Source organism: Nycticebus coucang, chromosome 2 (genome assembly GCF_027406575.1).
Source record: "Nycticebus coucang isolate mNycCou1 chromosome 2, mNycCou1.pri, whole genome shotgun sequence".
Taxonomy (NCBI): domain Eukaryota; kingdom Metazoa; phylum Chordata; class Mammalia; order Primates; family Lorisidae; genus Nycticebus; species Nycticebus coucang.
Window position 1 is genome coordinate 97,820,609 of NC_069781.1, and position 16,539 is coordinate 97,837,147.

The window sequence follows — 16,539 nt, forward strand, 5'->3', positions numbered from 1 at the left end:
ACATTTAGAAAAAGAAAAGGAATAAAAAAGAACTCTTAGGAAAAAGAAAAGATTAAATTCAGAAAAGCCTACTGCAAACAAAAGACTACTTGGACATGAAGAACAGAAAATACCGTTTAGAGTGAAAAAGAAAATGTTTTTAATTTTTAGTCAGATCTTTCTGATATTTTCCTTTATATCAGTGGTTCTTAACCTTCCTAATACCTCCTAAAGCCACGACCCTTTAATACAGTTCCTCATGTTATGGTAACCCTCAACCATAAAATTATTTTTGTTGCTACTTCATAACCATTATTTTGCTACTGTTATGAATCGTAATGTAAATATGTGATACGCAGGATGTATTTTCATTGTTACAAAGGGGTCACGACCCACAGGTTGAGAACCGCTGCTTTATATGATATTTTCCTTTGGGTTTATACTCCAAATGTGAAATGCAATATGCAGAGGTCCTCAAACTGTGGCCCGCGGGCCACATGAGGCAGTGTGATTGTATTTGTTCCCATTTTGTTTTTTTTACTTCAAAATAAGATATGTGCAGTGTGCATAGGAATTTGTTCATAGTTGTTTTTTTTTTTTTAACTATAGTCTGGCCCTCCAACAGTCTGAAGGACAGTGAATAGACCCCCTGTTTAAAAAATTTGAGGACGCCTGGGAGTATTTGAGACTTTCTTTTCTATTCCAAAAATCTATTCATATATCACCACCAATAAATAACAATATTATTATAGCTTAATCATACAATTAAAACCAGGGAATATGAACCAAATTATTATTAGTTATCAAAATGTCCTTGACTCATTTTCAGTAAAAACAGATGCAACAAGAAACAAATTATAAATACAGGAAAGCAGTTAGATAAATTATTCGTACATTTATATTATATAACCATAAAAAGAAATGAGTCAGCACTTTCCGTAAGGATTTGGAAAGTATACTCTACTAAAAAGTTTATTTTGTTGTTGCTATTGTTCCTATAAATATGATCTATTTTCCCTTTACGATTTCTAACTGGTTTTTGTTGATATGTATATATATACATAGGAAAGCTACTGAATGTTATTCACTTTTTTTTATAATGAGCACTTCATTGAACTTTTTTCTCTAAGCCATGTTTCCTTATAATTAGTTTTCTTTTTTTTTTTCTATTCAACTGTTTATTCGTTATTCAACAAATACTTATTGAGCACACAATACACGTCCATGACACTATTGGTACAAAGAAACGTGGTTTTCAAGCTTTATAAATTTATAATACAAAAAAGTGTTATCTGAAATAAACTGTCAATCATTTATTTTTCTATTGTACATAATCAAAATCTTCCCTTGTCTAAACTATAAAGGTTATACCTCTGATAATTTAGAGTATCTCGTAAAATCACAATGATGCTATTGTTAATGTCACTATACAATGTATATTTTTATCTCCATGTAACACTAGAACTTCATTGAGGTAAAGGAGTGTATAACCAAGAGGTACAGAAACACACCTCTTGGTTTACCTTCCAGTTTGGGGCCAAAAATTTCTGTGAAAGCTGTAATGTTGCCACAATACTGTAGTGAGAACAGGGAAGACAATATTCTGGTTTTCCACTTAAACATCAATGTTAAATTTGGTGTCAAGCCCACACAACTGCAGAAATAAGCAGACAAGGCTTATGGGCTTAACCAGCATGGGTTTTTGCTGGTGTCAGTCAGAAACAAAGGCAATCTGGAGTCCATCCTAGGCCTTTCCAGAGCCACATGAAGAAAAAAAGATTGAGGCAAATGACGTTAGGGTTATTTGAGGCTATTTAGAAATTTGGCCTGTTCTCCTCTTGGTAACAAAATTTCTCCTCTGATCTATGGACCAGAGTTTTCTTTTAGCATTCCCTCTCTTTTTTTTAGAGGCCACGATTACTGCAGTGCTTGTTTGGGAGTCTGTCCCCACAGGGACACTTGAAAAACTTTTTCATGCCATTGAGCCGGGACACTTGAAAAACTTTTTCATGCCATTGAGCCAGTGGAGGTCGTGCTGCTCACTGACACAGGTCTCCAGCACCTGGAAATGGGTGTAGGTACCCATCTTGCATGTCACGACCAGACACTTCACTTCTCTGATGTTTCTCATCTTTTCTTCGTTTGTTCTTTTTTCACTAGTGCCTCAAAATAGCATTATAATTAGTTTTCTATGTAGACAGTAATATCCTCCACAGATTCTGATTTATTTATCTCACTCTTTTAATAGTTAAGATAGGTTTTATGCTTCTTTCTAATTTAGCTAGTTTTCAAAATGATATTAAATAATAATGGTTAGAGAGGTATCCTCTAACATGTTGTTAATATTTTGATACTGGCTATTAATTTCAATTAGATAATATCTCATTCAGCTTACTCAAGAAAGGTTCCTGATTTCCCTAAGAAATGTTATCTAGAAATGATTAAGATTTTTATGAAATGCCTTCATGGCATTTATTAAGATAGATAATCATTTAGTTTTCTTACTTTAACCTATTGCTAATAAATTTTACTAATGAAATCTTCATATTACAGTAGATTTACTTTCTTAAAAATAATCATTACTTGGTGAAGGTGGCCTGTTCAAAAAAACACCAGGCCCAACTCAATGTGCTATAGTATTTTAGGATTTTTTTATTTATTTTTATGAGTGACATTGATATGTAGGTTTTCTTCAGATTATTCTTACCAGGTTTTGTTTTTGGCATCATGCTAGCTTCTAAACTTTCCTTTTAGTTCTATGCTCTAGGAAATAAAGCATAGGAAAATTTCTTGAAAAATGAGAGAACTAATCTATGAAATGAACAGCATTTGGTATCTTCATTGAAGAAACTTGATTCAATTCAGGTACTGTAAATTTTAGTTATTTATATTTCCCTAAAATGTTGTCCATTTCAATCATAGGTTGACCCTTGCCCAATACAAGTTTGAACTGCACAGGTCAACTTCTACGTAGATTTTCTTCTGCCTCTGATGCCCTGAGAGAGCAAGATCAACCCTTCCCCTTCCTCCTCCGTAGCCTTCTCAGTGAGATGATGAGGATAAAGATCTTTGTGAAGATTCACTTGCACTTAACAAATAATAAATATATTTTCTCTTCCTTATAATTTTCTTTTCCTAACTTACTTTGTTGGGAAACAACAGCATATAATACACATTAATAGAAAATGTGTTAATTACTTCTTGGTAAGACTTCCCATCATCAGTAAGCTATTAGTAATTAAGGTTTGGAAGACTTAAAGGTATACACAAATTTTCAAGTGCATAGAGAGTTGACATCCCTAATCTCCATATTGGTCAAGAATCATCTGCATATTAAAATGTATTGAAAGGGTTTATCTTTAGCGTTCACTTAAATTGCTTTAACCTCCTCCATTTAATTTGCCAATAATTTAGAAGTATATTAAAACTATCCCCTAACACTACTTTTCACCAATTTCTCCTTTTTATTGAATTGATTATAGTTTTACCTTTATTTGCCTTATTATGTGGCACATGTGTTATCAAGTTTGTATAAAATAATCTTTGGTGTGCTATTTAAACATTTTTTGTTTTTTGGGTTTTTTTTTTTTTGAGACAAAGTCTCATTTTGTTGCCCTCAATAGAGTGTCATGGCGTCATAGCTCACAGCAACCTCAAACTCTTGGGCTCAATTCTCTGGCCTCAGCCTCTTAAGTACTTGGGACTACAGGCGCCCACCACAACACCTGGCTATTTTTTAGGGACAAGGTCTCGCTCTTGCTCAGGCTGGTCTTGAACCTGTGGGCTCAAGCAATCTACCCATCTTGGCCTCCCAGTGTGCTAGAATTATATGCATGAGCCACCACACCTGGCCCCTCTTTTTGTTCTTTATTTATATTTTGTATAATAGTAATACTGTCTTCCTTTCCTCTTTTGGGACTGGGATAACAGCTACACATGTTTCCCCACGTGTTTACTTTCAAGTTTTCCATCCTACTGTTTTAAAAGTCTCCAGTATGTATCACCTAGTTATATTTTGGTTTTTTTACCCAATCTGAGAATCTCTTTCTTTTAATAGGAGTATTTTATCCACTTAGATTTCTTATTACTGAAACTTATTTGCTTGTCCTTGTTTGGTATTTAGCCCTTCCAGGGTTCTGTGAACCTTTGAAATCATCTTGCTTTTACACAGCAGTGATGTACCCTTTCAAAAATTTTTGCCAAAGGAAAAAAAAGCATACATAATTTCACAAAGGATTTCAAAACGTTCATAGTCTCTGAAGGAATCCATGTATCCCTACGGTTCTATGGACACCAGTCTAATGATCTTTGTTCTAGATGTTATTTTTACATTTGAAAATACATAGTATTTAGACTACAATTTCTATAATTTTCACTTTAGAAATGTAAGACTAGTGTAACAGTAGGAAAGACCTATATTATATTAAAGACCAAGTTTATGGTAACTATGCATAACGCATTTTTTGCCAAGAATTCACTGTTTCAGCATAACAATACAGCAACTATTTAGTATTATATAGTTAACAAGTAGTAATGTTTAATACAAAATACTCTTCTACTGGATCTTCATTTTTCTATTTTTTTTTTTTTTTTTTGAGACAAGATCTCATTCCATCATCTGGTCTTCTCACAGCTGTGACTCCATTGGTACTCTACTGAGGGTGACATAGTAAGACTCTGTCTCAAAAAAAAAAAAAGAACACCAGGGGACATATCCCACCTCCTTCTTCCAGGTGTTACTACCCTCAGCATCACAGACAAGCCTCACCAGCTTTTTACCACTTGGAACCACCATTTACACTCCCCTAATCCTATGTTAAGATATAGGGGAGAAAGACATTCCAAGGGCCCACTGATCATCCCTCCAAACAAGGTGCTGATGGAACTTCAACTCGGAGCCAAAGATACTGCATTTTATAGAAGGGGCAATAAAGACTTGATGCTCTTCCAGAATCTACTCATATCTCTACCATAATCGTTGTGTGTTCTGTGTTTGTTCCAGAAGATGTCCTTCTTACCTAGTTTTCAGAGTTGGTACAGATTTCCCCCTATTTTTAAAGTCTGCTAGTAATTTCAAATGGAATGGTAAGAAGAATTAGACTACTATTTTTATTTGGCTATCTTACTTAAAAGACTTTTCAACATTTTAAAAATTTCTGAATACTCTACTTTGATATTCTGTGTCAATTAAACTTATGTTTTAATAATTGAATATTTTAAAAATAAACTCAAAATAATATACCCTATAATATATATGCTATTAATATATCTGTAACAATAATGAAACTACTTGAAAATTCTTTTCACTCATTTCAAATAACTATTTTTATATATAAAAAAAGAACCTTTAATTTCTCTTTTGCAAAAAAGTGATCAACAGAGAAGAAAATATTATAGAAATTCTATTAATTGCCTAGACTTTAATTGCCTTGCCTTTCTTTTTCACTTTGCTTAATTGTATAAAAAATTCTTCTTTACCACACAAAGAAGTTTAAACTGTTTATTTCCTTTCCTTTCTATCCACAGCAGTCTACCTCTCATAATTTCATATTTTTATGCAGGAAAGCCTCGTGTAAGTTATTGTTAAGCAGAAAGCTATAACAATTTTGATGGTTAGGCTTTTTTAACTTAAGAAAAAAATTCACTAAAAAGGTACAAATGCAAACTCAAACATAATTACCTAAACATTTGATGTTTACATTCTTATATTTTGAAAACATATATGCGTATAAACTATCAAACAATGTTCCTATGTGAAGCTTAAGTATTTCACAATTCACATTTACATATGTAGGACACATCCCATACTGGGAAACAATTCGGAAACAATTACTAGAATCTAATTGCTTAGATTTAAAGAAATACTTTTTTTGAGACAGAGTCTCACTTGGTCACCCTCGGTAGAGTGCTATGGCATCAGAGCTCACAGCAATCTCAAACTCTTGGGCTCAAGAGATCCTCTTGCCTCAGCCTCCCAAGTAGCTGGGACTCCAGACAGCAGCCACAGCACCTAGCTATTTTTTAGAGATGGGGTCTCAACCTTGCTCAGTTTGGTCTCAAACTTGTGAGCTCAGGCAATCCACCCACCTCGGCCTCCCAAGTACTGGGATTACAGGCATGAGCCACTGTGCTGGGTCCTAAAGAAATACTTATTAAGGGCGGCGCCTGTGGCTCAGTGAGTAGGGCGCCGGCCCCATATGCCGAGGGTGGCGGTGGCGGGTTCAAACCCAGCCCCGGCCAAACTGCAACCAAAAAATAGCCGGGCGTTGTGGCGGGTGCCTGTAGTCCCAGCTGCTCGGGAGGCTGAGGCAAGAGAATCGTTTAAGCCCAGGAGTTAGAGGTTGCTGTGAGCCGTGTGACGCCACGGCACTCTACCCGAGGGCGGTACAGTGAGACTCTGTCTCTACAAAAAAAAAAAAAAAAAAATGGAAAGAAAAAAAAAAGAAATACTTATTAACTAAAATAAAATATAAATGTTTCTTATGCTAATTAAGGCCTTCTTTTGCTGAGGACTTGGATACAAGTGAAAAACAAGTTGACAGAGTTGCATAATTCTAAGAACTATAGAAAGCCAGCAGTGATCCTGGGGTCCTACCTTCAGGGGGTAAACTGTAGAGCTGAGCCACAGGGCCAGTCACAGGAATAACTGGTAACTGGAAATGGAAAGAACTTTTAATTGTTGGAAGTGGCAAGCGATTTTTTGGAAAACACTTCCTCATTATCAGACTGGAGGTGTTGACAAGAGGATCAAGAGTCCTGACTGCCAAACATTCCTGTTTTTAAGAAAAGAAAAAAATGATAATAATAATGTATCTTTGGTGAATTACTGAGCCAATTTTACAATAATTCAGAAAGTAATACCTTAATAATTTTCTAGAAACAAACATCACAAGACCAATATTTTAACATAAGATAATCAATCAATAGTTTTATCTTTCAGAAGAATGTATTTGTAAATAAGAGCCTCATGTGGCAAATTGAGTAGGATTTTTCATTAAATAGTTTAAGCAGAAATCAGTACCATCTTTGGAGTGACTTGGCAAAAATTTAGCAAGCCTAGAGCATAAAACAAAGAAGAAAATTTAAAGAGAAAGGGATTAAGTAAGAAATTTTAAAAGGTACAATAAAAGGAACAGGCATCTGGCCAAGCCTTTCTAAAAACTATATCAGTTATTATGCAAAGGCATCTCTCCCAAGTTGGCTACTCAACTCATGACAGAACAGCATGAATATTACAATTTAAGCTTTTAAGAGTTTGATCTGCTGTAGTGGTAATCTAATCTCGGGACAAGATGAGGAACAGCTGTTTGAAACTGTCATATGACAATATTATTATTGACAGGAAGATGACACTCTGATACACTATAAAATTTTCAATACACAATTTCACATATGATTTGCGACAAAATAAAAGAAAGTAAGGTTTACAAATGTTAAGGGACATAAACAAAGTCACCTAACTCTATCTCATATATCAAATATCCATTGATATCCATAGTAGGAGTAGTAAAAACAAGTGCATATGACTAATCTAGGGAAAAAAAACTACAGGTAAACATAAACCAGGTAAGATTCTGGTTGTCTTAATTATTATCATGTATGAAGACATTAGGTATGTTCTGTGTAAGACCAAGAGGTGAACTAACGGTTCTCAAAAAAAAATGAATTTCTTTCTAGTAAGTATAGCCTTCTAAAAACAAAAGGGTTGCATTATGACAGTCTGATTGTAGCTGATGGTCTTCTACAGATATTAGAAAGGAAGTCGCTGACTACAGTGTCAAAAATGCTTACTGTTAAGATAGCTGGCAGAACCACCATCTTAGCTGCAGGTTTCACTTTTGTACCATCTCTATTCAAAAAGGCTCTATCCAGCAGAGAAACACGCGAACATCACAGACAACAGAATGCCCCACCAGCTGTGAAGATCCACAGATACTTTATGAGAAGAGCATGCAAAACCGAAACAGCCAACTACACCTCCGAGAAAACATGGCTCTATGGAATCTCTTCCTGCTCAGGGGATGGATTTATACATGTTCCTTTTACCTATACGTGGAAAAAACAATCTCACACTGCAGAGACATGCACTGCCCACTTTCTCATACCAAGCCTAAGGTCTCGTGTGAGAAACGATTGTGCCTTTTGGTCTTAAGATTTTTCAAAATATGTACTTATAGGTACATTCTTCTGAGTATTTGTGCACTAATTCAGTTTTCTTAAGAACCAAATCATACCATTAGTACATAATTAGAATAACAGGAAAAAATAACTCACTTGTGAAGTGTTATATAGAATTTTCATCCCATTGGCATCAATAAATGCTTTTCTTCCCAACTTGATGTTTGTAACACTTTTTAAACTCTGTAAAATTCCTTTCCGAATGAGCATGTTTCTATGCCGACTATCATGGCGGTGCCAATCTACATAAATTGTTAAAAGCACTTGGACATATCCTCTGTCTACAGCTCTCCTGGCATTTGTTTCTTTAACAAAAGAAAATTGAGAAAGAGTATTTTTTTAATGACAAGAGAAAGTGATAGGATAAATCAAATTAAAATATAATCTAAAAAATATATATTATCTCAAGATTATGATGAATTCTCCTAAGTCTATTTCCCTTCATACTCTGGATTCTCTTCAAATCGTATAAATCTTTCGCCTTTTACTATTTCCCCCTCAAAAAAAAAGACAACCACATATTTAAACCCTCTTTTATCCATAACAAAATAAACTTGACATGTTCTACAGGGCAAATTACAATATTTTCTAGAAATCTGCCCACATATTATTTCATAATTTATAAATATCAAAATCTCTTTACTAAAAGTAGAGCTACATCTTTTATATGCTTTTTTTACTAACAAAATTGTCATATATTTTAAAAACTTATGAATATACATACTAACCTTAATTACACCAAATGGAATATATAAGCTTTTAACTTACTATGAACACGATTATGTGAAAAGCCATTATCATTTTTGCAACTTCTATTATAAACTTTGCATTCCCACTGAAATTAACTCTATCCTGGTGCAAACCTGTATGTGCTTCTACTAAAATTGATTACTTTAATTAGCCCACAATTATATGAATATCCATGCTATAACAATGTTAAAAAAACCTGTGAAACTTTTTAGTAAGTAAAATAAATGTAAGGAGCATTACATAATTAAAAAATAGTGCTTTCCAGCTTTCTAGTCAATTAAACTTTTATTGTAAGTAAAACTACATTAAAGGTTTTTTGCAAATAGTCAATTTTATTGGAGAATAACAGAAAGAAATCCACAAATTTAACCTAATTTTTATTGTTTTTAAAGTATTAATATTTAAGATTATTATCCAAAAGGATGCATCTTATTAAGATAGTGGCAGAAGAACCATATGATAGCAAACATCAAGCCACCCAGCACTCCTTTGGTGCAAGATAATGTGAAATTCCAACACATCTGAGGTTATTCAGTTACAGGGAAATACTAATCTTATATTACTTTCAATTTCTCCTATAAAATGACCCTGTGGTTCATAGCACTAAGTATCAAAAGTTTCAAAAGTGTTCATGGACACTACGGTAATAAAACAGTAAGGCTCCATTGATTTCAAATGCCTGGATTATTAAAAGTTTCCAAACGTCCTAGTACATATCTAAAATATAACACTGAAATAAACTTATTAATTCCTTCCCATAACTATGTTTTGACATTAGAAAGGTAGAAGAAACTCACCAGGAGGAAATATCTTCCTTACATCAAGACTTTAAAACATCTGTTGTGTCTAGAACAGCTATATTGCTAAGGTTATTTACAAAATCAGGTCAACTGTTCTGACCATCAAGTTATACATACTTTGTTTACACCAACTGGAACATCTACTAGCTCTGAATATATATTTATTAAAATCCATTATGATTGTTGTAACTGCTATTATAACTTTGTGTGTTTCCACTAGAATTTTCAATAGCCTAACTACCATATTTTGCCATGTATACACTTTTTACTCAAATTTGTGAGGGAAAAAAAGGATTTGCATTATAAGAGGGTAGTATGGTTTGGGAGCTAGGAAGCCTAGCAGCCCTCCCAGAGCCACCAGGCCCTCCTGGAGTGGCCTGCCAGGGGCACAGGGTTTCATGAGGAGATCTGGGATCCAGAGGGAACAGGCTAAAGTGGCCTCCACAAACAAGGAGGGGAGGGTAGCACGGCTGGCAAGGCAGGCCATAGCTGTGCAGGGCAAGGTCCAAGGCCCAGAGGTGTGAAAGGTACCAGGAGCCCCCCACAGGCCACAGGACCTGTCTGGCAATCTGCAGGCCAAGCAGCCTCAGAAGCTCCTACCCCGCCAGCCACACATGTGGTCATCTCAGCCTTGGACCCAACATGGTAGAGAGAGAAAGGCTCCCAGGAGAGAGGGAAGAGGCAACCTTCACAGAACAGGTGGCTGCAGGAGGGCAGCGCAATCTGTCACAGGAGAGCATTAGCCCTCCCCAGATGTGTATCTCCCAGCTGAGAACCAGCCACTTCCTTAAGGGGCATCTGCCTGAAAGTTTGGGCCAAAAATATGTGTGCACATTATACATGGGAGCACATTCTACATGGCAAAATAGGGTAGTGTTTATAATAAATATTAAAATTCTTTATGAAAGATCAAATAAGAAAATTGCCCATAATGCAAACCCAGGTGTTTAGTGACCTTTAAAGAGAGTGAACAGAACTGCTTGCACCCATGTATAATGCACTGAGCACAATTAAAACATTAGGTAAAGAGATTTTTATTCGCATTTCATGTGTTCAGGGAACCAAACTCTGAAGCAGCCTATGTTTCCTCTTCCTTCTCTAATTAAAAGGTTTACCTTTAGGCTACAGTACCTAATCCATACTCCAACAGAACTGAGCAGCTTATCTTTCAGGACTGTGTGTAAACATATTCTTTGCTTTATATTCACACATTTATTATAGAAATTAAATTTATCCTTATCAAGTAAATGACAGCTTTCTCTAAAAAAACAAAGAATTTTTTTTAAAAAAGAGAATGATCCAAAAATGCCACTGTTTGTTTAAAAATATGCAGTATGCTACTAGATATAATTTTGCATTATTAAAATTTCATCCTATTTGTTAGAATGTGTCATTTGAATAATTAAATAAAAACTATAATCATTCTGCTTGTCAATTACTTCTTTAAAATTCTAGTGGAATAAACAGGTGTTGCTTGCCCACCCCCCTCCATTGAAAAGAAGGGAATAAAACTGAGACTACTACTTAAGACTGAACACATCAGACTTCAGTCATGTTAGGTTAATTGATTTCTATAAAATACTTGAAACTCACAAGAGTTTATATAGAATTAATACTTGACATGAGAGATCCCAAAAATTAGTAAGGTTTAATGAAAGCTAATCTACTCCAGCCCTGAAGTATATACCTATATCAAGAATTAATCTTTATAGAGTCTGAACCACAAAGTCAAGGCACACCAAAAGATAACCCCTGAAATGTGACCTTGGTCTACAGTTTATCAAGTAACATATGAAAATAAAGCTACATAGCTAACCAAATTGAGTACTATATATTCACTTCAAAGATAAAATTGTAAAATGTCAAACTCCAGTATATAATACTAATACCTGGAGTGATTTTTAAAATTTAATAATTACTTTACCAAATATTAGATTTCCATTAAATTAATCATTTACTACTAGTCAAAAATAATTCTAGTAATTCAAATTTAAGGGCAAGTTGGTCTCACCCTTGACAGTTTCTGATGAACTACCTGTTTGTTATGTTTCCCTTGGGAACAAAAACACATGAAAGCCACCAACACAGATCTTTAGAACTAAATGTTACTGTGGTTAAAGAAAATGCTAATTTAACCAACATTAACTAATTGGTTGGGGAAATGCCAAGGAAAATATTTAAAATAGAGATACTGAGTATCTTATAGAAAAAAAATATGCAGGTAAATAATTACTCTCTAATGGCATAAGACACATCTATTCCAATGCTTCAAAACTGAAGATAAGGAAAATAATGCTTTATTTTGTAAATGAATTTTACTAATTTACCTTACAATAAATGTACAACAGTAATTTTTTAATATTATAAATTTGAATTTGTGGCAGAAATGAATTTTTATGATAGATTCTCTTTGACTTACACAGAAATGGAATTTTTAATACTAGAGCTTTAACTTAAAATCAGTAGTTGTTCAAGATATTTCTCATACTAAAAGGTCTCAGTACCATGTTAGCTTTACCTTTTAAAAATATATTTTATAATATTTTCATATTTTTCTCTATTATTGAGCTTTGTGTTTATATAAATAACTTAAAAATAAGAAATCAATGTGCTTGAATAAATTATATAAATGTCTCGAACAAATTATAGCTCAAAAAACACATATGGCATTAGTATGATTTATATAAAATACCAACATTGACATTTGAGATTATAAACCAACTTAATAACTATAGACTTAATCTGTGTTTCCAATTTCTTTAACATAGTAAATAGAATTCTCAGAAAAATAGTATCTAGTATTTCTAGTATTTAAAAACTTACTTGATTTTAGCAATGCAGCAAGTGTGTCTAAAGCAACCCTGTCAACACAACAAGAAAACACAAACAACAACAAAACTAGTAAAATTAATCTACAATAGTAAATTCACACAATCTTTTCAGATAATTATCCTATTATCTATTACAAAATTTGCTTTTGTTATAGTTAATTACATATGGGTGTTTCTCTTATGCATCTCTCCCTTCAGCTGAAAACTAAGAAGGCAAGCACCCAAAAAAAATTTTTAAGAAAGAAAAAGAAGAAATTAACAATGTGTAAGTCTTTTTGTCAGAAGTTAGATGAATAGATTAAGTTTTACCTGATCCTGAGATAGTTAACAAAGGATCATACTATTATAAACAAGTTTTAACACAAAATTAAGTTCATCTAACTGCAAAATTCTATAGAAACTATAACTTTCTGACTTCATAGTATTTAAATTCTATCAAGTTACAATCCTCCTATTTATGGTCATAACAAATGTAAAATATTTTGTAACTTGGAAGTTAATAAGGGAATATGAGCCCTTAACATTTTTCAGCCATGAGGCACCAAAGTAAATAACGAGCCTAACTGATAACTAAAAACTCTTACTGCTCCTTGGAGGACAAAGAAATAGTCCTAAAAAGAGAAGGTACTTATATTTTCTTTGAACATAAATTCTTAGTGAAATCAACTGCTATTAATCAGCTGTACTAATGCATTTAATATCACTGTGGAAAATCTGTAATCCAAATAGTTCTTTTTAAAAAAGTTACTGAAAAAATGGCTCTTAAGTTGAAGACTTTTAAAAATGTAAGGTACATACTGTGGTACCTCTTAGTAAAAGGTCAATAATTACAATTAATTTGCATTAAAACAATGTATGTTGCCAATTAATCATTTCACTCACCAGTAAGAATTTGTTGAATGCCTACTAGAAACCCACAGTAGCAAGTTCTTCATGAGTATAAAATTAGAAAACTTATCTCTTCCACTGATAACTTTACAGCCTACATTATTTAATAACAGTACACCCCTATAAAAAAAAAAAAAAACTAACCAAGAAATTAAACACCAGACATGAGGCAGTAAAATAAAAGTTGTATACATAAGCAGTGAAGAAAAGGCAATGTGACCAGATGTAAGGAAAGGTAAAGAATGTAGCTGACTGGAAAGTTTAAGAGGGGTACTAGTTCAAAGTAAATTCTGAAACAATAATCCAGGAGCAGATACACAGTAAGTGTTTAACAAATACCCAGTAAGAGGAAGATCTTAATAGTAGTTACACTATGGCTTACTGAATAAAAAAGTAAATCTTTTTATAGTAACATTTGTAAAATAAAAACAAAGTATTATTTAAATATTGTAAATTCACACATGTAACTCTTTCAAAACAATGTGGAATGTTGGTAATGGTCAGTTAAGAGTAAATAACATTATTAATATTATTCATTGCACTGAATAATCATAAGAAACTTTCCATATTTTATACAAAAAAGTACACATTATAAAACTCTACAAATAAGATAGCTTTTAAATTGGCCAAAATTATACACAGAACTAAATGGATCTTCCAAATGAAACTGTAATTTATAAAATCTTAAACAGAAAGGAAAACTATCTCAGCAAGACCTGATAAATACCAGACACTGTTATATGCGCTATGTGTATTCTTTAGTTTCATTATTAAAACAGAATCCTGCTCCACACAATTGGTATGTTTTATGAAGAAATTATATTAGAATAAAACATGCCGAGGGCCACATAAAAACTCAATAATATGGAAAATGAATAATAAAAGCCTCGTGTTGACAAAGGAAATTATAAAATCAGAAATAGCAGTCTCCCTTTGAGAAGCCACACAAGATCTAGTAATAGGAATTGAATCTACCCTATCATCTGATACAACTTTTAAAAACCTGGACAAACCAGAACACTGGATATCAGGCAATGAAAGATAGAGATCCATAAAAGATGGAAACAAATGAGGTAGGCCCTACAACTGCCTAATCTTGAGAGAGCTACCAAGCCACAGCACAGGGAGATGTAAACTAGATTAAACCGGGCAGACTCCCTAACTCAAGCAGGTGAATTCCCTGACTGAGGACATGAAGAGTCCAGGGAGACCGAGTCAGTTAGAGTTCACAAAGTAGAGTAACCAAAAAAGAAAGCTGTACAGGAGGAGAAGCTCAGAGATTTTCAAAGAGTTCTATTTGTGTTCAGCAAAACACTGATAGGTGCAAGCATATGCATAACTACCAAAGCTGGGGAAACCCACCCAAAATGACTGGAGAACTATGTCTGGTACTCACAGAGAGCTGGAATAGTGCCTGTTCCCACCAACCAGATTGGAAACCCTCATAATTCATGAGGTAGAGCACTTAACATTCTGACTCAGTAGTGGGAAATAATCTGTCCTAGACTAAACAGTGCTCTAATGTTATCTTAAAAATCTGAAAAGATTTCAAGAGATAAAGCTACTTCCAAGTAACTTAACTGCATTCCAGAGGAAAAAAAAAAACCTCTAAAATATTTATAGAAATACAAAACTATCAATGTGAAATTCACAGTGTCTGACATTCAATCAAAAATTATCAGGCATAGGATATGCATGGTGGCTCATGCCTATAATCCTAGCACTCAGGGAGGCAGAGGCAGGAGGATTGATTGAGTTAAGGAGTTCAAGACCAGTCTGAGCAAGAATGAGACCTAATCTTAAATAAAAATAAAAAATTTGGCTTGGCACCCATAGCTCAGTGGTTAGGGCACTGGCCACATACACCAGGGCTGTCAGGTTTAAACCCAGCCAGGGCCTGCCAAACAACAATGACAACTACAACAAAAAAATAGCCGGGTGCTGTGGCAGCACCTGTAGTCCCAGCTACTTAGGAGGCTGAGGCAAGAGAATCGCTTAAGCCTAACAGTTTGAGGTTGCTCTGAACTGTGATGCCCTAGCACTCTACCAGTGAAACTCTGTCTCAAAAAAAAAAAAAATTAACAGGTATGCAAAAGGCAGGGAGACAAGTCCCATAATGATGAGGAAAAACAAACCATTTGAAATACCAACCTGAAACCAACATAAATGTTAGAAAACATCAAAATAGTTATTACAATTATACTCCATGTGTTCAAAAAGCTAGAAGAAAGATTAACCATGGTTTAGAAAGGTCCTTATCCAACATAAGCTACAGACAAACCCATAAAAGCTTTTTTTCCAAAAGCTTCCATTTGATACAGCCATTACACTCCTAGATATCTACTCAACAGAAATAAAATAATGTACAGCCATAAAAAGTCTTATATAGAAACATTCACAGTTTTATTTGTAATAGTCAAAAACTAGAAATAACCCATATGTCCATCAACAGGTGATGTATAAATAAATTATGAGATAGCCATTTAACTATGAATACTATTCAGCAATTAAAAGGAATAAATTTTTTGATACATGCAACAACATAACTGAACCTAAAAATAATCATGATACATGAAAGAAGTGGCACCAAGACCCTCGATAAACAGAGTACACATATTATAATTTTGTTTATTTAAAATTCCTGAACATGCAAACAAACCCATAGTAATAGAAAGTATATCCATGACTGCCAGGGCCAGAGATGGGAAACAAGGGAGAAATTACCAAGGGGAACAAAGCAGATCCTGGGGGATGATAGAGATGTTCATTATCTTGCTTGTGTTGACAATCTCACAGGATTAGCTATATATATCCAAGAAGGATATATATATGAAGGAAAAGAAAGGATTTCAAACACATCCATCTTCCCTTGTCAAAAAGAGGGTAAATGCTGACATGCATAGCACACCACTACTATAGACTACAAATAAGTACCAATTGAGAAAGCCACTACATGAAGTAAATGTATAATAAAAGTTTCCATCCAGAACCTAGACCTCCATCAAAGTACCAACAAATAAAGCCAAAGGTCCTTATCCAACATAAGCTACAGACAAACCCATAAAAGTGAGGAGGGCAAAAAAAGCCCTACCTAAATAAAAGAAAATTCAAAA

General features: G+C 34.0%; 1 protein-coding gene across 6 annotated transcripts in view; it reads right to left on the minus strand.

Moving 5' to 3' along the window:
* Positions 1–16,539, minus strand: part of AGTPBP1 (ATP/GTP binding carboxypeptidase 1) — a 208,423-nt gene that overhangs the window by 115,727 nt on the left and 76,157 nt on the right. For 4 of the 6 annotated variants that reach the window (XM_053576834.1, XM_053576841.1, XM_053576860.1 and 1 more), the window contains exons 9-11: positions 12,531–12,568; positions 8,254–8,462; positions 6,575–6,752 (exon numbers count right to left, since the gene is read on the minus strand). In XM_053576834.1, coding sequence (XP_053432809.1) covers positions 6,575–6,752; positions 8,254–8,462; positions 12,531–12,568 — 425 coding nt within the window. The remainder of the gene's footprint in view (positions 1–6,574; positions 6,753–8,253; positions 8,463–12,530; positions 12,569–16,539) is intronic. The other 2 variants (XM_053576852.1, XM_053576879.1) reach the window with 1 other exon arrangement.